The sequence below is a fragment of the Pygocentrus nattereri genome, chromosome 3 (genome assembly GCF_015220715.1).
Source record: "Pygocentrus nattereri isolate fPygNat1 chromosome 3, fPygNat1.pri, whole genome shotgun sequence".
Taxonomy (NCBI): domain Eukaryota; kingdom Metazoa; phylum Chordata; class Actinopteri; order Characiformes; family Serrasalmidae; genus Pygocentrus; species Pygocentrus nattereri.
Window position 1 is genome coordinate 42,916,861 of NC_051213.1, and position 19,559 is coordinate 42,936,419.

The following is a 19,559-nucleotide window of genomic DNA, read 5'->3' on the forward strand; positions in this document are numbered from 1 at the left end:
TGCAGTGTACAACAGCTTGCTGCATCGATTGCAGACTGTACCTGTTGTCTATACACCCCCCAGCTCTACTCTTCCAGGTTTTAATCTTTTAATCATGATGAGATTAATACTATGCAAGTCATAAACAATGAAATACTTTTTTCCAACCTGTTCTGTGCCTGCACTGCCCTGTCAACCACCAAGAAAGTTTTAGACTTGAAACTCATTTGTAATGGACTCCCCACAAGGAAGTGCTGAAGCAACTGCCTATGGACTTGACTGTAAAATGGTGGAGGATTCCTTCAGTGAAAGTGTCATTTAAAAAAAAAATTGTTTCCCCTCTTGCAGCAGTAAAACAGCAGTTTTCCCCCTGGATCAGTCAGTCACCACGGATGGACAGAATCCTGCACAGGAGACAGTGGCTCTGTGGCATTTCCCAAGCTTCCCCTCCTCACGCACCTCCCTCTTTAAGGCTGAGCTCATGACTGCTTACCTTTTAAAGATAAATTCTCTGAAGCACAACACCAGGCTGAGAAGTTCTTTACCATGACCCACATAACCCCTTTACACATTCTCTGAACAGTAGCCACTCTAGAGTAGAACGGCACAGCTTGTGTACAGGCCAACCGACCCTTTCCAATAGCAAATGGTAAATCATGAATATGAAGCTTATTTGACCCCATTTCCAGCATGTTCATAATAGCAGAACATTTCCACTACTTTTTAAAGGCAAAAGCTCTTTTAGAACACTTTTCCAATTCTGGTCCCACACAATGCATTGATATTTCCCTTACCTTATAAAGAGCTCATCACAAATTTAACCAGGTGCAGCCATATTACAGGAGCAGGGTCAGGAAACACCAAGCTTAATCAAACAAAAACAAACCTTTATTTAAAGAAAAGTGAAAAACAGGTTTGGCAGTTATGCTTTACACTGACTCCCAAGTCCAGCACGCTAACAGACTTTAGCAGCATCTTTGTCTGTTCACAACCTGGCCCTCAACTTCATTCTATTTCAGGTCAGAGTTGCAGGTTGATCTTGGGTATGCACTGTAAAGCCTTCGTCCAATCCAGGCTCCATCCTTTGATCTCCCTTGTCCTTACTGACAGGATAGTGAGAGACTAATGCTGTTTTCTCCTGAATGAACACCCTATAGAGAGAGGGAGAGATGTTTACTTCAAGTCACATTCCAGGTAAAAGGGAAGTACAAGTTTGTTTGGTGACAGCAGGAATTTGTGCCTGTACTTGTGTTCTATATTGACTACATGGAAGCATGATATTCACCAAGGATGGTGCAATGCATCAGGCAGCCTACAGTTATGCTTAAGGTTTAGTACCTTTCAAATCAAGTTTTACACCATTTCCCAGACTTTTGCTTTCGGTTCACCAAACGCTCTCCAACTGAAAACTAAGCACTCATGCAGCATTCTTACTGGTGAGAATAATTCAATTTTTTGCAGACACTTGTACTTCATAGGGGTGCATGATATGAATCAGTCAAGATCAGAATCCAAAGAGACTCTCAAAACAAGCAATGAGCCGTTTTATTTTTTCTTAAGATCTTTGAGGTAAACAGGTCAGATAAGTGCACTCTGTTTAAATGCTGCTGCTACATCTATAACAATGTTGCAGCATGTTTAAGCATGACTCTGCTAAATGGCCAGACTTAACTTTGGATGTAGCACTTTACATAATTAAATAAGCGTCTATTCTTTCTTTTAAGAACAATTTCAAAATGCCAGTCAGGCTCATTAAATAAAGTGTAAGCGCTGAGTATTTTATTACATTGTAATTGCTGGCCCATTTATTTGATTGAAATTGTAACAAGTGTTTTCAAATTATGCAACTTATCTGACAAGATAAGTGAACTGGCAAGCATTACAATATTTATTACTACTGCATCTAATTACTGTGAAGGTGTCTGTGCCTTTACTAGTAAGTACACAAGGCCCCAATACATCATGATCTAATATTATAGCAATTTCAAAGATCTTGTGATAGTGAGTACTGAGATAATGTACCAGATTACCTTTTTTTTCTCCAAAGGTAAACTTCAAGGAAAACTCATCTGTTTAACATGTTTGTCTGTTCTACCTTCAGTCTTTTGTTATTCCAGCAAAATTGGAAGTCAAGCAGACAAAACACTACTTTAAATTTATAATATTGATAACTTGGCATCTATGTATCAAAACGATATTGCCATGCAAAATATCGCAGTGGCTGCATCCATTTTATTCTCACCCCTACCGCAAACCAAGTAAGGGGTCTAGGACTTTCCTCTCTGAAATTATTATTCCTCTATTGAGCAATAACGTGCAACACTAAACAGCCAATGTGGTGTAGCAGTGGCATTCCAGAAGCTGGCAGTGTGATCCTGACCAGATGCAGACATGATCAGAATGTTGCTAGAGCATGTTTGTTTTGTCTGCACGCTTAACGCCGAAAAGCCCTTCAACCACAAAAAAAAAAAAAAAATTTGCCCATGAATAATAAACTAGTAAACACGAATTCATTCGTGTGCAGCAGCATTCCAATGAGCTCACTAGATGCATTCATAAAATACTAGCCTCCAGGTGTAATTTTGTGTCATGACAAATTCATTACCCCAGGGGTGTTTAGACAAACACCACAGCAAAGTATTCAGACAACCGTTCCAATTTGATTTGGGATACTTTCAGCATAGCATAACACAAAAGCACTGTCAGCACAACAGGGTGGTCTGAGATGGCCACACAAGCCCAAGACTTAAGCACCATGTAACCTTCCAGTTAGAATGGTGTAAAGCTCCTCAGCAGTGGACTTTGGATCAGTGAGCATGTTCTCTAGAGAGGTGATGCACCACTGAGCACTTGGGATGAGCCGGAATGCTGTGCGAACAAAACTAACAGACCAGCATCAATTCTGACCTCACTAATCGTCTTGCAGCTAAGAGGAATCGGTCCAATCAAAAGGTGTTCCAACATGCCATGCAAAGAATTTCTAATGGCACAGCAGTTGCTGCTGCAGCAAAAAGGGGGAACATCTGACAGTTTGCACCCAAGATAATGTTAAATGTTACCAATAAAGCAACTCAGACAAGAAAAGCTAACTAAGCCAACCAATCTTATTCCGTAATGGTACATTAGACATGATTAAAATCCCTTGGCAAATGGTGTAATTTTGGTCAAACTACATTATTTTGAGCAAATGCATGCATGGCTGTTATTTACAAAACAGCGTGGTTCCCTTATTGCTTAAGCCAAAAACTCCTTCCAGAAAGGAACTAACCATCACACTCCTGAGTAAGAGCTGTTCAAAATATCAAAAATACATTGTTACTATGGTCCAGGCAATACAGGCATCTGTACAGTGTTTTCTGAATTGATTCCTATGAAGATATTTATTTAGGATTGCGTGCAGAGTGAAACAGATACGGCCTTAAACAGTCCGCAAACACCTGACATGATAATCCTGTGCTCTAAAATTCTGGGTTCTGCTCTTTAGTAGTATTTGTTTAAAGGAAGCATTAGAAGAGCTTTTCACTCTTCTGCACTGAGTGCACTTTGAAATAATGGACCACAGAGTAGCACCTAACGGTTAATCTTATTCCCCCAACCTTTTCATTTAACTAGTTTTTAAAACAAGTTTTAAGGTAAACACCTTATTGATCAAAAACACCTGTTGTGCATGTGGGGCATATTACCTATTGCATATTTTACTGCATATTGTTATACGCACTAAATTTGCTGACAATACGCAGCATCCAGTTTATCTGAATTACACGTTGCTCAGCAAACCTTTTCCACCATCTTAGCTCAGCAGTCATTTACTACCACAACCATGGTCACTGCAGGTTTGTTCAACAGAGCTGATTTTACTTCGTTTAACTGCGGAGGAGAGATGATTAAACGGCTCAGCGATGTCTTTTTGCAAACAACCAATTCCCTAGCAACGCCTTCGGTATTACTGAGGAAAAGCAGCAGGTGTCTGGATACATTTGGACGTGTGCATGTTTTGCGAGTGTTAATGTAGGAGTGGCCTACCTTCTGTGAGACGCGCTTTTCCACCAGTAGGCTGACACAACACTGTGGAGCATCCCACACACAACACCACCGTCTGAGCATGGCTGAACACTGTAGTGATCTTATAGCAGCCTGCAGACAAGAGATTGAAAGATGTTCAACATGGAGGAAAAGTATGGACAGTCAGTGATATGAAAGCATTTGGGAGCAGTTGTGGGCTGGAAGTTAGGGAACTGGCCCTGTAAGCAGAAGGTTGCCGGTTCGATCCCCAGTGCTGACGGCCCATGACCGAGGTGTCCTTGAGCAAGACACCTAATCCCCAATTGCTCCCCAGGCGCTGTGGATAGGGCTGCTCACTGCTTCGGGCAAGTGTGCTCACTGCCCCCTAGTGCGTGTGTGCAGTGTTTCACTTTACGGACAGGTTAAATGTAGAGGTAGAATTTCCCCGTTTGTGGGATTAAAAAAAATAAATCACAAACTTAAATCCAAGTTTTGATTAAGCCTTTTAAGACCTGGTTCTACAGGTACCAACTACTCTACCTCACTGAGCATAAAGGACCTGATGCCTTTGTTTACAAAGAATGAAAAATACTCTCAAGCTTGCAGACTGTCATTGGCTTCTATATCTCATTTGTTACACACTTATCCTGTTTAAAACCTGAATGACAGCACCGTTTCGAAAAATCAGTGTTGGTGCGGTGATGTTCTCAAGTCTTTACAGTGCACAATATAGAACAGCAAGCCATTCATAATTCAGCCATAATCAAGACCTGCTGAAAAAGCCTCAGTCCAGAGTATATTAAATAAGAACCAGAAAGGAACATTTCCAGAATAAAACGCAGCAATTTCACCGCTTCGCCCCGTTGCTAGGTGGTACGAGGGGTGTTTACCGAGTGGTTGTTAGACCACCAAGTGAACGCTTGCTGCTGAAAATCTGAGTCTATTGGAGGAATGAGGGAGGAAAAATGAGTGAAGCAAGAACAGCTGTGAATTAGAGCTTGGGGACCTGCCCCAGTGTTACTTTGCTTTCATGAACTATACTGTTAGACAAAGTGCTTGCACAACACCTTCAACGCAAATAGTCACAAATCCTTAGATACCTGGGCATTTGACGTCCATGAAGTAAGAGTTTGGGCTCTGTACAAGGCGCTTTTTCTTGTGCCTTCTCTTCTCCTCCTCTGGAGTAGGGTGCAGCAAGTCCTTTGCGAGCTGAGTTGGAAAGGAGAAAAACAAACGTCTTGTACTGCATGTGCAGGCAGGCCAGTGTCAAACATCAGAAATATTACCCATTTACCCACGGTTAGCATTCGGAGAGCACTGGGAAAGAAAGTCGTGTATATTTTCTGTCATTTAACTGAACAAAAGGCGGCGTTATCGACCGATTCCCTCCCCCACGGTTCCGCGATCTCTTAACAATGAGCACTGTGCTGGCTGCCTGAAGGCCTCACACTGGACCGAGAATTTAGAGCCTAATTTTGAGGCCTGCCTCGCAACGAAACACAGGCCAGACTCAAACCCCAAACATTGGAAGCGTCGCAATTTCTAAAACCTCAGGCAGCGAATCACAGCCATCTCATGCAACTATTAACCTCATTTGGTGAACCTGGTTCCCATCAGCACCACCGAACTATTAGACTACGGCAAGTTTCTCTGGAAGTTTCCCGACAGACCACCCCGCTCACGTTTTAACGCTTCAACTGTGCAGAATTAGAGAAACTCGGTGGAGTTGTCCTTTAACCGCTGCCCTACGAGCTCGAAGTTGGTTTCCTGTTCGCCAACATCGTGTTCGAATTTTCCCGTTCTACCTTAAACACTGCAGCAGTTCCATTCCGGCACCTGCGCCATTTAAGGTGGAAGGGGGAAATCCGAGTAAGAAGCGGAGCCCAGCTTCATGCCCGTGTTTACAGCGCTGCCGAACGCAGCCATCTTGTCGTCCTGGCTATCAGCCCTCGCGTTTCAGCGTCCTAACTTCCACATTCGGCGGCATTTCGCGGTCGCAGACACGCCGAGCGCGAGTTCGGGGGTTTAAAGCCGAGATGTGCGGATAATCCGGCGCGAGCGCGCTTTACAGGAGCTTATTTGAGGCCCAGTTCATCGCCGCTGCAGTCGGACTTACAGGCATGTTGGAGCGGAGACTTGAAAAGAGAGAGCCAACCGGAAACACGACGCTCATATACACGGGGCTGCCCAGCAGGGCCCGGAAATACAGCGATGGAGACTTTTAATTTGACATTTTTATTGAATTTATATTTAAGTATCTTTTTTAAAAGTATGCCTTCGTACAAGTTTTGAATAAATCATTTATAATCATTTAAACTCCCAGAAAATTCGATAAAAATGTATATTCAAATAATTTACAATAAGCACTCGTGTCTTATTTTTGGCCAAATTAAAATATGTATAATATGTATTTTTAAATATATGTATAATTATTAATGCTATTACATATATTTAATATATGTCCTTGCATATATTTCAATATATTTACATGCGTGTGCATATATTGGCATATATTTAAATATTTTAAAATGCACATAAAACATCACGTTTGTAACCTGAACAAATATATGTGCATATATTTATTTATTCCATGTAGGCGAACAGATTGATATAGATGATACATGCACATGTTGGATTAAATTAATATGTAGCCACATCTGCTTTTCTACATGCTTATTAAAGCTCCAGATGTCCAGCGAAAACATTGATGAGTAGCTTTTGTAATAGTTGGTATAAGTGTTAATAAACTGGCAGCTTTTCTAGCTGCATTTTAACAATGTAAGAATGGCCAACTAGATGGCCAGCTAGACTTTGTTCACATCCAGTGATTTTTACTCTGAAGTTGACCAAATTTGGTTTGCTATCCTCTGGAATTCGTCCTCTCTGTTCTCTGCCACCACAGTAGCACTAAGCTGATTTTAAAGGGCCCTTACCATGAAAAATCAAATTGTCCTTTCTTTTCTTGATGAGTTTGATGTAGCTTGTAAATGTTGTTAAAGTTTCAAAACATACTGTTCACTTCCCAGTCCATAGTTTATATTCCCATACAATGTTTTAATTGAGGCAGCCAATCAGAAGAGAGCTCATTTACATACACCACTCTCCCAAGTAATAATAATAAAAGTAATAATAATAATAAAAACAGCCTGTATAAGCCCACAGAGTATAGAGAAACTGGAAAACAGTCATGTAAGAATGAGTTGGTACATAAACACACACATCCAGAGGTGGGTTGTACTTAGTTACTTTTTTAGTATTTGCAAATCATAATACTTTTACTTCTACTCGAGTATATAAGAGTAGAGGAATCCACCTTTCCAGAGATATATTCCAGCCATTCAAATTTAGTTACTGATTCATTTTGTGTTTAATTTCATTGCGTTTTGTTGGTCAGAACATCTCATTTTTGAGCTTTAGCACATTTTTTTAGACCAAAAGAATCCAAAGAAGAGAATACAACACAACAAATTTCAGTCCCTACACTGATAGATGCTGGATTTACTAAAAGGTCCTTTAAATTACTTGAATTCTTCAAATTACTCATACTTGAGTCATTGTTTTACCCAAGTATTAAAGGGGAACTCCACCAATTTTTAAAAAAATTCTACACGGTTGAGATTTAAACAAAATCATTCAGAGTGGTTTGGTGTAAAATCCTCCAGTCTAGAGAAACTTGCCGTCTCAGAATTGTTCACAGTTGGGGTGATAGGAACCAGACATCCACCTCTAAAAGCCCCCTCACAAAAAGTTCTACACAAAATTGTTATATATACACTCTCTGATGTCTGACACAGAGGTTCATATTTAGAAAATGTATTATTTTCATATTTGTGATTATTTTACCATCATCAACACTAGGAGCTCTGAACACACGTGTGGGTTAACTGGTGGGTTTGGATTGTGAATAAAATGTCTATATTTGTGTTGTAGACGTTGTGACTCCTGGTTCCACTCGGCAAAACTGTGAAGAAATCACGTCAAGCCACTCCAAATGACATCTCAAACACTACATCACCCAGAAACTTTGGAAAATGGGTGGAAGTCCCCTACTTGAGGATGTGCTTAGGCTACTGTGGCCTCCTGTCCACACAAGCACAATACAACACAAATGTAGGACAGGGGCCCTTTAACGCGGCAGCAGACTCGGTGTGAAATGTCGCCCCCTACCGGTGCATTCTTTTACTGCTCAGTCTCAGCCTTCCACTCCCTCTAATGGAGCGGCTGCTGCAGCCTCTCCCTCTCTACGTAAGTCTTCGGGAACTCGAGGGGAAGTTTTTGGGAGAAACCGTTCGCCGTACGGATGAATATGCCCTTCAGTGAAGAAGGAGGAGGAGAAAAACTCGCGTAACTCGCTGCCGAGATGACGAGGAAGCCCAGCAGAAACTAAAAGAAAGTGGTTCGCAGACGGAGCCCGCTGAACAGGCGCTGACCCCCCAGTCCCGTCTTTCCCCCCCTCTTTCGTTCACGCAAAGTTTTTTTCCTTCCTTCTCACGAACCGGGGCAGCGAGGAGAATCGGAACCGACGCTGGCAGAAAAGCAGCCCTAAATGGACGGTAAAGCGACCCGCTTCGGACGTGCAAAGTTTTGAGTGCCTGCCTGTTTGGGGAGCTGAAGCGCTGAAGTGCTGAGCGGAGAAGAGAAATTTGACCCAGAAGTCTAGAAAACATCAGCCAAAAAGAACTATGGCAAAGAAATACGACTTCCTCTTCAAGTTACTACTTATTGGAGACAGTGGAGTTGGCAAAACGTGCCTGATCATACGTTTCGCAGAGGATAATTTCAACTCCACCTACATATCCACTATTGGTAAGTCTAGCAGCGATTCTGCCCCTCAGCCTGTAAACTGCCTGCACGGCGTTTTGTTGCGGCTCCCAAGATCTTATCTGGTAAAACAAGTCTAGTGGTGCTGCTGCTCTCCTATCCAGTTCACTCTTCATGTCAGCACTAGTCCCCAGTTGTTTCGTTCCAGCCTGCGAATCATTCTTGCCTCGCTATTGTTTTGGTTCTCCTCTGCTCCTCTTATTAAATCCCCTTCTCATTTTTTCCCTTCACTTTCCCCAGCTCCAGCTCCCCCACCCCCAACTCACTTATCTCTATTGTAATCTCTCTGTCTCTGCATCAGATGGTGGCTGCCCTCTCTGGCATTCAGTGCATTCAGTCAAATCTTCAAAGACCCCTCCTTTCCTATCCTCTTTAGTGCTTTCTCATTTGCTTCCCGTCCCACAGGAAGCATCCTTGGAAAAAAAGATGAGTAAATTAAGTCCAGTGAGCCTCTAAAAGGATATGGTGGGTTCTTTTAAAGGTGAAAATCAGATACTGTGAGGCAAGTGCCATATATGATCATCTGCTCACTTGAATATGTCAGCAGAGTGCATGATAGTATGTGGTGCACACCTGATAGTGACTCAACAATTGATGTATTTTTTGTTCAGAAGTGTATTTCACACTGTAGCAGGCGCTCTTATCTTTATGTAACTTGGCAGACATTCTTATCCAAAGCAAATTAGAATATGAGCATTTTTAAGCACCAGATATGGTGCACACCTAATATTGACCCAACAAATGGTGTTTTTTTTTTTTTTTAGCGTATTGCAAGCTGTAGCAGTTGTTATTACCTTTATGGAATTTGGCAGACACCCTTAGCCAAAGCGACTTAGAATATGAGCATTTTTATACAGGTAAGCACTAAGTATGTGGCGCTCACCTGAAAGTGTCTGGTGCACACCTAATAGTAACTAAACAAATCAAAAGCAACTTGCAACAGGTAGGCAAATGTAGCATTAGGTGTCTTGCCCAAGGACAACGGGGCTCACACCCCAGTCTAAAACATGGCAGGCAGAAGTGTTACTCACTCAACTATACCGACCATGTAGAATTAAGCAACATTTTTATGTGAGTTTTGGAGTTACATCCGCTCCTGATTTGCTGTCATATCCTACCAATGACAACGCTGAACGCTATTACTTTATTTAAACTGTTATAGTTCAAAAAAAGTTGCTGAACAAAAATGCACCACTTCCTTTTAGAGGCTTTGTAGAAAACTGAATTTGTCAGAACATCTGTACTATCCTAGTAAAGGCATCCAAACCCACTTCTTGGTGTAGGCCTGCTAATTAATTTTTACTTGTGCTGTAGACGCTCTGCCAAGCTCTGCTACTTTGCTTTTAATCCACAGCACAGCCTTCCTTCCTGCTAAGCCCTCTCCATCTCTCTCATTCTCCTGCTCTCCTCCTTTCCAAATAGGAATTGACTTCAAAGTGAAGACCATCGAGGTGGATGGGAAGAAAGTCAAACTGCAAGTCTGGTAAAGTGAACCTGTTTATCTCAGTGTGCACTTATATCCTAATGCTGACTAGTCAGTGTGAGACACAGTTTCCTTCTGTACCATGACACATTTCTGAGTAAAACTCAGTATCAGGGAGGCGCCTTTGATTAGCTGAGCGTTTCCTTAGCGATAGGTGAGGGTGGTGAAAGGGGGAAAACATGAAGATGTTTTAGATGCAGGGAAAAGGCTTTGTATTTACATATGAACATATTACAGAGAAACAAGAATTTTGCCTTTTAAATATGAATCATGTTTAATATAACCAAGAACTAATTAAAAAAAAGATTGTGGTTACTTTCAGGTGTACTTTAGCAGTAATAGGTAGAGTTGGCCTGAGTTTATGGTTCAGAGCAGTACTAAGAACTGCTGTAGCAATGTGTATGTGCAGCTTTGGCACATAGAAAGATTTATAAAATGCAAATTCTCTAAATTAAAGTAGCACTAAGACATTTTATCAGAAGCAACACAGACTCCATGCTATGGTGGTTTGGACTCCATGCTATGATGGTTTTGCAGGGCCAGATTTTACCAGTCTGCTCTGAATTAATCAGCTGTACACAGGACAGCAATGGTGGAATGCATCTGGAAGCATTTCTACATGTTTTTGTAATTTGATTCCTTAATATCTTCTTTTTTGAGCTGGAAAGGCAAAGATATGCATCAGCATAGCACCAAAAGGCAGGAGCGTGGGGGGTTGACTGTCAGGACGTTAGCAGGCCTGGAGCCAACCTCCATAAAGTCATCTGTATCCTGTGAGCCGGTCACACGGAAGTACAGAGTCTATTTGTCACACCTAATCACTGAAGGAGCTGAAACGTAGGCCAAATGACTCCTTATGATGCAATGCTTTCTGAGTAGCTCCATGTTTATAACTTTTCAACTGTTCTGTTTCCCAGGGACACAGCAGGACAGGAGAGGTTTAAGACCATCACCACTGCTTACTACAGAGGAGCTATGGTAACACACATGCGTGAAACCTTTCCAGGCCTACTATTTAAATAATGTTCTTGCAAATCAAGACAAACCGGAGTTTTTATAAGCTGTACAGTTAATATGTTTGTGAACATGGCACATTTATGTTCTTAATACTGCAAATCTTTAAAAACATACATTTATCTGTACACTCCCACACCAAAAAAGCGGTCCAAGCCCAAAATACTAATGCCGTTTATTGATAATTTTGGCCTGGTCCAGATGTAAACCCTTTAGAGAATGGATCTCACACTAAGCCCGAACTAACTTGGCAGTGGTTTTTAACTGTTTGAAGCCGTCAGTGCTGAGTGGAACTATATTAACTTATCTTTCTGAAAAAGACTGCATGTTTACAATGTTTACATGTCTACATTTAAAGAAACCAAAGAGAAAAGCTCTCCCATACTAACTTATCGTATCATTATATATTATTTTAATTCTTGCAAATTTACTGGCAAATGATTTGTTGTTAACACCTTTGAAAACTTAATGTTTTGCCATTTTGGGCTTGCCATTTTTTGCATAGGCATATATATGCTACACAAATGGACATTTACGTCCAATACTATATACATGCATCATATCATATGTAACTGTATATTTTTGTAATGTAGGGTTACTTGTTGGGCAGTCGTGGGCTGGAGGTTAGGGAACTGGCCCTGTGACCGGAAGGTTGCCGGTTCAATCCCCAGTGCTGACAGTCTATGACTGAGGTGTCCTTGAGCAAGACACCTAACCCCCAACTGCTCCCCAGGCGCTGTGGATAGGGCTGCCCACCGCTCCGGGCAAGTGTGCTCACTGCCCCCTAGTGTGTGTGTATTCACTAGTGTGTATGTGGTGTTTCACTTCACGGATGGGTTAAATGCAGAGGTGGAATTTCGTTTGTGGGATTAAACCCACCCCCCCCCTTATTTTCTCTCCTAAACAAATGATTTGGCCAAATCTAATCTGGGCACATTTACTGTATGGCTGAATTAAATCTGGAAATTCATCTGCATTCCTGGGATTTAAAGTCCAGTTAGGATCAGCTGATCTATAGTTTGGGAAGAGGAGGGGGTGTGTGGAGAGAGCAGTTTCATCATAAAGACCCAAAGTTGACACTACAGTTTCTAACTAGCTAGCATTACCATTACATGCTAGCTATAGAAATTGTTAGCTTAGCTTGCTGGAGATGAGTCTGTATGCATGTTACAACCACACCAGATTTGTGTTATATCTTACCAAATGTTGGATGTTATTGCTTTATTTAAACTATTATTGGTATAATAATAATAATAATAATAATAATAATAATATGCAACATTAAATGGATATACAGAGTATCATTATGTTGTCAATATAAAAATTGCCATCTAAATTATAGTCTGTAAAACACAGAAACAAATTTATCCAGGATCCACCAGGGGAGCTTCATGCCCCAGGCTGGGGAACCTCTAGCCCTGGTAGTTGACTGCTGTTTTAGTTCATCATCCTGTACATGCTAAACTCAGACACAGATATGGTTTAACTTTACAGTAAACAGACACCCTTATCAGAATATCTGTTCCAGGGCATCATCCTTGTGTATGACATCACTGATGAGAAGTCCTTTGAGAATATACAAAACTGGATGAAGAGTATCAAAGAGGTAAGACAGGATAATATGTTGTTATGGGGTACAATAAATCTGCAGCAATGCCAGAAAACATACCAGAGTTGACTGGTTGTGTCACAGTGACTGTAGATTCCACCTGTAAAATACAATCACGCTTTATTGTTGTGAGAGTAGTTTCGCTTCTCATTAGGATGGCAGAGGAACTCAAGGCTGACAGTGTGAACACATAGCACCTGATTGTTTGAACCTACCTCACTTCTGAGGTACTGGGGAACCAAGCACGTCTTTCTGTCCCTCTTCTTGCAGAATGCCTCGGCTGGAGTGAGCCGGATGTTGCTGGGCAACAAGTGTGACATAGAAGCAAAGAGAAAGGTGTCAAAGGAGATGGGTGAGAAGGTGAGTCAAACTTGGCTGTGCAGTGAAGTTATCCACAATGTGCTGTTAAAAAACGGCGTACAGTGACGTCATGTTTTTAACATCCTGTGCTCAAACTCTTCTTTTTGTGAAAGCTCGCAAAGGACCATGGGATCAGATTCTTTGAAACAAGTGCAAAGTCAAGCATCAATGTTGAAGAGGTAGGAAAGTGCATGCACACACATTAGAATATTCTACATACATTTGAGATGTTTATCTCAAAAATCACAAATCAGTGGCTTCTGGTCTCCATATAGTCAAGCTATTCTATTAAAGAGTAACTACAGACTGAACAGACATCAACGGCAAACAACACTGGAACTACGGAAAGCGAATAGGTGCAGGAAAGGTTTACGTTAAATGGCCACTGTTACTGACCTTTTCAAACTTTTTTCCCGCTTTCTGTAGTTCCAGTGTTGTTTGCAGTTGATTTTGTTTCAGTGAGTGCGGCGCCCAAGGGTTCGATATATGAAGGGGAATGTGAATTCGAGGGGGAATTGAATCAGAAGTAACACCAGTAAGTGCCATGAACAGCTTGGAAAACGTAAGGATTTAGGGCCACTGCAGCAAACCCTCGCTGACTAGTGATGCAGTCTGAGACCATGAGACTAAATGAAACTAAATGAGTCAGCGTTCAAAGAAATCCACTTCATTCATCCGGAATTCAGTGCATTTAAGAAATCAGGACTCGGATTTTATCAAATAAGGACCTGCTGAACAGATTATCAGAAGTGAATTGTCACGGTTTTAGTGAATGTTGTACTGTTTGGTGCCTCTGCTACTCATTGTTAATCATTTTCTAGCACTGCATTTCCCGGCTTTTGACTTATACTGTTAAGGCTTATACTGTTAAGACGCACTGCCTGATCAGAAACACCTTTCCTAATCAAAGATAAGGATAGTTGTGTAGACAAACTCGACCTCATAAGACTCTCAGTTGCAAAAGTGCCGTTTGATTGTCACTCTCCATATTTTCTGGTAGCTAATGGTAACTATAAAAACACAGCAGCCCAGCTCGCCCTCCCAGCCCCACGTCCAAACCCAAAATCACTGCAGTGCCCCTCCTACTTTTGAGCAGTTTTCAAATGGAGCCCGGGGTGGAGTGAGCTGAAAATAGGAGGGTATAGTTACTCTTTAAGAGATAACCTTAGAGTTAACTGGAACACAGTTGCTCCTAAAACGGCTCCTCAAAGACCAATACACAGCATTCGCAGTATAAACAATTCAAGAACTAGTGTTTTCATGCACAATTCCACAGTACTATTCTCTTCTCTCTCTCTCTCTCTAGTCCTTTGCTGCTCTGGCTCGTGACATTTTGCTGAAATCAAGCAAGAAGCCGGTGAGTTTCCTGTGTGTGTATATAAAGAGGTTTTGCTGACCACATGTGTAAACCCAGACTACGTTCTGTGTCAACATTGTCTTGATTTTATTCAGAACTATGAAAAGGGACATGGCACAAACTGAAATACATTTAAAAGGGAATTTACCTTTTTTTATTATTATTATTTATCCATTATTAAATCATTATTCATTAAAGCGATGTAACAGTCAGCACATAAATAAAGGTAAAAAAAGAAAATGGAATATTGTTATATGGATTCCACGGAATTAGTTCAAAGGCAGAGTTCTAAACTCATTCTGTACTTTGAATTGACAAGCAACCCTGTGACTTTATTATGCTTAATGTATTGAAACCAATGATTCAATATTTGGTTTAGTTACTACCAAAGCAATTATAACACTACTGTTAGCTAATTTAGCTAAATGGTAGCTAATTTTGAGCACAACTCAAAAACGCTCTCCGGTACATGACTAGCAAACACAGCTTTGAGCAGTTGTATGCACAGAAAAATTTACTGTTTTTACTAAAACGCACAAAGTTTACATAATTGCAGTAAAAGTTCCACACTGATTTTCAGACTTTGGGACACCTTTAAATCAAAACGGGATCTAACTGCTTAACACAAGGATGCAGGCTCACTTGCTGCTCTAAAATGCAGGGGCATGGTTAAAATAAAGCTCCGCCTATAGACTAAAACTTGATTTCGGTAGTGACGTGCAAACATGGAACAGCATTTTTAAAATCATGATCAAAAATGAAACCCATGATAAATCTAAATCGTTCAACCTCACCAAAATGATCCAAAATGTTTAAGTTTCCAAGTCAAAGTTAAATCAGAGATAGAATACTAAAGGAATTGATGCATACAGTATTAATAATCAATAGTCTTTTGCAAATAAAAGTGATGTAAACAAAGTCACTCAGAGCAGTTTGATGTGAAATGCTCCTTTGTGTGATGCCTGTAAAAGATACCTCACACAAAGTTATCACATAGGTTATGTATGTGCTGCCAGATGTCCAAGACATCGTTGCACAATAATTTTGCAATATTTTTTCAAAATGTACTTTTAAAAACGTCATGGTTGTAAGGCAAAAGGAATGAACTTATTTTTTCATATTTACTATTTTATCATTATCAACATCACATATGTAAACTCAGAAGACGCATTCAGGCTGCTATGGGCTGTGTCTGCATTGTGTTCTCTGTAGTTGTGATATTTGCATAAATCTGAATGACTTTGAATGACTACAACCCAGTGACTGGATTATACAGACCATTTTTAAAAATACCTGTTTATGCATTCTCATTCTTACAGGGCCCAACAGGCCGTGAGGTCAGACTTACCACCCCAACCACAGAGAAAAAGGCCTCCAAGTGTCTTCTGCTTTAGATACTTCACCAGCTGGAGACTCTCCTGACCTAGCGTGCACACACATACACACACTCGTACGACACAGCAGTATTACACACAAAGGAATTTAAAACGTAAGCACAGGACATGTGAGAAAGTGGCCAAAATACCTGAAATGACTAATATGCCAAAAGATACAATAACTATCTGTAAAAAACAGAACTCTTCAAAAAATAGTAAGTTTTTACTTTAAAATTTTGTATGACATTCCTTAGTTGGGTTTAAGTGGAACGCTAGTCAGGAAATGTTTACACATCACATTTTTATATTTCAGCTGGAGTTCATGTGGCAGTATACACAATACGCTTTTTTTTAAAAACTGCAGCCTTTCAGTTAAAATGCAGTTGCCAGTATACACGCATGGCATTCACTGTTTAGGGATTTGGGTCAATCATTGATTTCGGTTATTCTCCTTGACGAAAATTGGCCATTTTCATAGAACACTTATTTGACAGAGATGACAGGTGACAAAGAATAGGACTGTCTTGGTAGGTGATTAGATGGTGAGGAAAGTTTGGTGTTGAATGTGCGGAATTAGATATGAAAATATTGGATACAGAATGGGAATATCATCTTATAGAAAGTTTATGAGGATGTTTATCAAGCAGTGCCAAAGTGCCTCTGGGAGAAAGAACTGTACCTTTTTATTTTTAAGTAATGTAAGCAAGTCTCCCCCTCTTCTCTCGCACACCACTCTCTGCTGTCCATCATCGGAATCTCCTCTTTCTGTCTGTCCTGTCGGAAAGCATATCGCCTCTGTCCGAAGAAAAACAAGCATCTCCAAAATAGCAACTTTACAGGAGAGGGCAAAAACATTCTTTACTTTCAATGTAAGTTGATGGAAAGAGATTTTATTCCAAGCAATTTTGGAGCATTTCTATTTGTCCAATCATCATGGAATCTTCACACAATGTGTGGACAGCTGCTGAGCTCAAATGATACAGACAAGTGGGGAAAAAATGGAGATGCATGTTTTGCATTGGACAGTGACGATATGAAACATTCTGTCAGAACCTGTATGTATTTTAAGCTGCTTTGAATAAACCAGCAAATGAGCAAAGTTTGACAGATCTTATTTTTGTCAGCATGTGGTTAGATCTCTCCAAATTATACCCTTGAGCCTCTGTGAAACAGGCCTGCTCTGTGTCAGCGTTAGGCTGTATGAATCACTGTATACAGAGACAAGAAGTAGATAGTAACTAGTTGCACTTCCTCAGATCCGTGTTTCAAATTATAATGCCTGAATCTGGACCGGAAAGGGTTCTGCCAATTTACATTTTAGTCCTTCATATTTAGTTCCTTATTGTTCTTTTGTGTTTCAAATCCTTCATTTTTAGAATCAGAAACTTTATTTTCCAAAAACAGTTCCAAGTATTTGTGGTGGTGCAAGTATCAACATAAACTCCAGTAAAAATATAGAACAAACTAGGAGTGTAACAGTATAACATCATATTTTTTAAATACAGAGTTCTCAAACAATACACTGGCACAAATAAACTGCTACATTTACCAATTATATTGCAGTAAGTATAATAAAAAATTAAGCAAGCCTACAATAAGAACAGACCCTCCCGCTGAAAGTATCGCTTCCTCTCTACCTTAACATTGTGAGCAGGCAGGAAAAGCACAGTCCTTGTAAGTGTACACAAGCTATATTATATAATATTGTATTGAATAGAATTATTCCGAATTTTTGGAAACGCTACACCCCTAGAAAACATGTAAGGGTGTGTGCATGATGTTTACATTAACTGTCAGACTTCAGAATATTTAAGTATTTCTATAACTGCTGATCTCTTGGCATTTTAGTAGTATCTAGTTTTCTCAGAATGGGGCAATAAAGAAAAGCATTCAGTGAATGGCAGGTCTGCAAAAAGAAATGCCTTGTTAATGAGAGAGGTCAACAGGGAATGGCCAAACTGGTGCAAGCTGACACAAAGGCTACGTTAACTCACATAACCTTTCTGTGGTGGATGGGCTACAGCAGCTGAATATCACATCAGGTTCCACTTCTGCCAGCCAAGAACAGAAAGCTGAAATTGCAGTGAGCACAGGCTCACCAAAACTAAATAGTTAGACTCGAGGTGCATTCCAGTTGCCCTTGTAGCATATTAAGGGGATTCCAAACCACAGGGAGTAAAAAGGTTCAGATGGAAGCGAACACACATTGTGGAGTCTGAAGCTTTTTTAAGAGCCAAGTGATGCTCTAACCAGTGTTCCTAATAAAGTGCTTAGTGACTGTATATACAGACAAAACACTGCAAATACATTAGAATAATCTACAAGAAATATAAAAGATGTACAATGTGTGTTATGCACAGCCAAATGCATGAACTGTAGACATACGTATACACAGTACTGGGCAAAAAACAGAACAACACTTCATCAGTTAAAATGGCCATTAAGTACAAGTTATTTATTTTTGAGCATGAGGAAAAAACATATTTAACAGAAAATTACAAAGACGTCTCAACATTTAAATATAACACATTTTTCCAGCATTTAGTGCGTCTACCCTTTACCTTTGTTACACCTTCCAGTCTTTTCAGGAAATCTGCAGGAATGTTTTTCCAAACCTCCAAAATTCAGTCTTAGACGTTTGCTACATTTTGGGCTTGTTACAATCCAAGTAATCCCGAACACATTCAGTGATGTTTAGTTCTGGACTCTGTGACTCAGTACATCGCTCTGAGAACACCAGCAGCTTTTTGTTGATTCACGAATTTAAGTTACTCAGTAGTGGCGTCTTGACTAGGCCTGGTATGGAAATTCAGTACGCTTATGGTACTGACTTATTCAGTACCACATTTCAGTACCTAACTTGTTGGGCTTAGCATCCGTGAACCAACTGTTTCAGAATCTTGACTGCTGATTGGCTGTCTAACTTACATTTTTAATGCATGTTTTAACATCAATGCTTCTTGATTAGTCTGCAGTCCTTTGCGATCAGTGAACAGACTTCTGGCACCACACTCTGACTTCTGGCTTAAGCCACACCCACTTTAGGTTTGTAATCAAAAAGGAGGTATCAAAAAACTGTTAAGGAGTTGGAACTGAAACTGCGGTAATTGTACTGATATCGATATAAAAAGGTTACAGTATCAGCTATACATGGTTTCAGACCCATAGCTTTGAGCTGTCTTCATACAGTGGAAAGATGGACGGAAACATTTGTGGATTTTCTTTCAGATCTGAAGCAACAGTGGAGCTTGATTTTCTCAAAGATGAAAGCTTTCAGTTCTGTTTATCTGATGGGAACAGTTTCAGTGGTCTACCCAGCCTTGCAGGTGGCTGTAAGTGGTCTCGTTTTTTCTACACCTTTTAGTACATTTTTTTAAAAACTCCTACTGAAAAGTCACGATTTTTTCGCTCACTTTCCATTGACTATCCTCTTTCTTATGCAGTATGATTATCTTCTATGTAATCGTTTTAGAAACATCTCCTGAAAAAAAGAATATGTTGTACTTAATGGCCATTCTGAGTGGAAATCAGTGAAGGGCCTCTGACTTTTGTACGGTA

At 40.4% G+C, this 19,559-nt stretch overlaps 3 protein-coding genes and 1 long non-coding RNA gene across 4 annotated transcripts in view; 2 read left to right on the plus strand and 2 right to left on the minus strand.

Moving 5' to 3' along the window:
- Positions 1-501, plus strand: part of LOC108429905 (nuclear pore membrane glycoprotein 210-like) — a 56,690-nt gene extending 56,189 nt beyond the window's left edge. Inside the window, exons 36-37 of the mRNA XM_037537181.1 lie at positions 6-77; positions 328-501. Of these exons, the coding sequence (XP_037393078.1) occupies positions 6-77; positions 328-464 (209 nt within the window). The 3' untranslated portion in view covers positions 465-501. The remainder of the gene's footprint in view (positions 1-5; positions 78-327) is intronic.
- Positions 502-845: 344 nt separating this feature from the next.
- On the minus strand, positions 846-6,159 carry rps27.2 (ribosomal protein S27). Its single transcript, XM_017702027.2, has 4 exons — positions 6,098-6,159; positions 5,082-5,190; positions 4,003-4,113; positions 846-1,130 (listed from the first exon to the last, which is right to left on the minus strand). The coding sequence occupies exons 1-4, from the start codon at positions 6,152-6,154 to the stop codon at positions 1,102-1,104; spliced, it is 306 nt and encodes a 101-aa protein (XP_017557516.1). The 5' UTR covers positions 6,155-6,159; the 3' UTR covers positions 846-1,101.
- Positions 6,160-8,161: 2,002 nt separating this feature from the next.
- rab13 (RAB13, member RAS oncogene family) lies at positions 8,162-17,101 on the plus strand. Its single transcript, XM_017702029.1, has 8 exons — positions 8,162-8,787; positions 10,225-10,285; positions 11,203-11,263; positions 12,828-12,905; positions 13,179-13,268; positions 13,382-13,447; positions 14,575-14,625; positions 15,945-17,101. The coding sequence occupies exons 1-8, from the start codon at positions 8,664-8,666 to the stop codon at positions 16,017-16,019; spliced, it is 606 nt and encodes a 201-aa protein (XP_017557518.1). The 5' UTR covers positions 8,162-8,663; the 3' UTR covers positions 16,020-17,101.
- On the minus strand, positions 9,075-13,254 carry LOC119263078. Its single transcript, XR_005130079.1, has 3 exons — positions 13,124-13,254; positions 12,969-13,008; positions 9,075-9,215 (listed from the first exon to the last, which is right to left on the minus strand). It is a non-coding gene; the product is annotated as an uncharacterized LOC119263078 (long non-coding RNA).
- Positions 17,102-19,559: the final 2,458 nt, after the last annotated feature.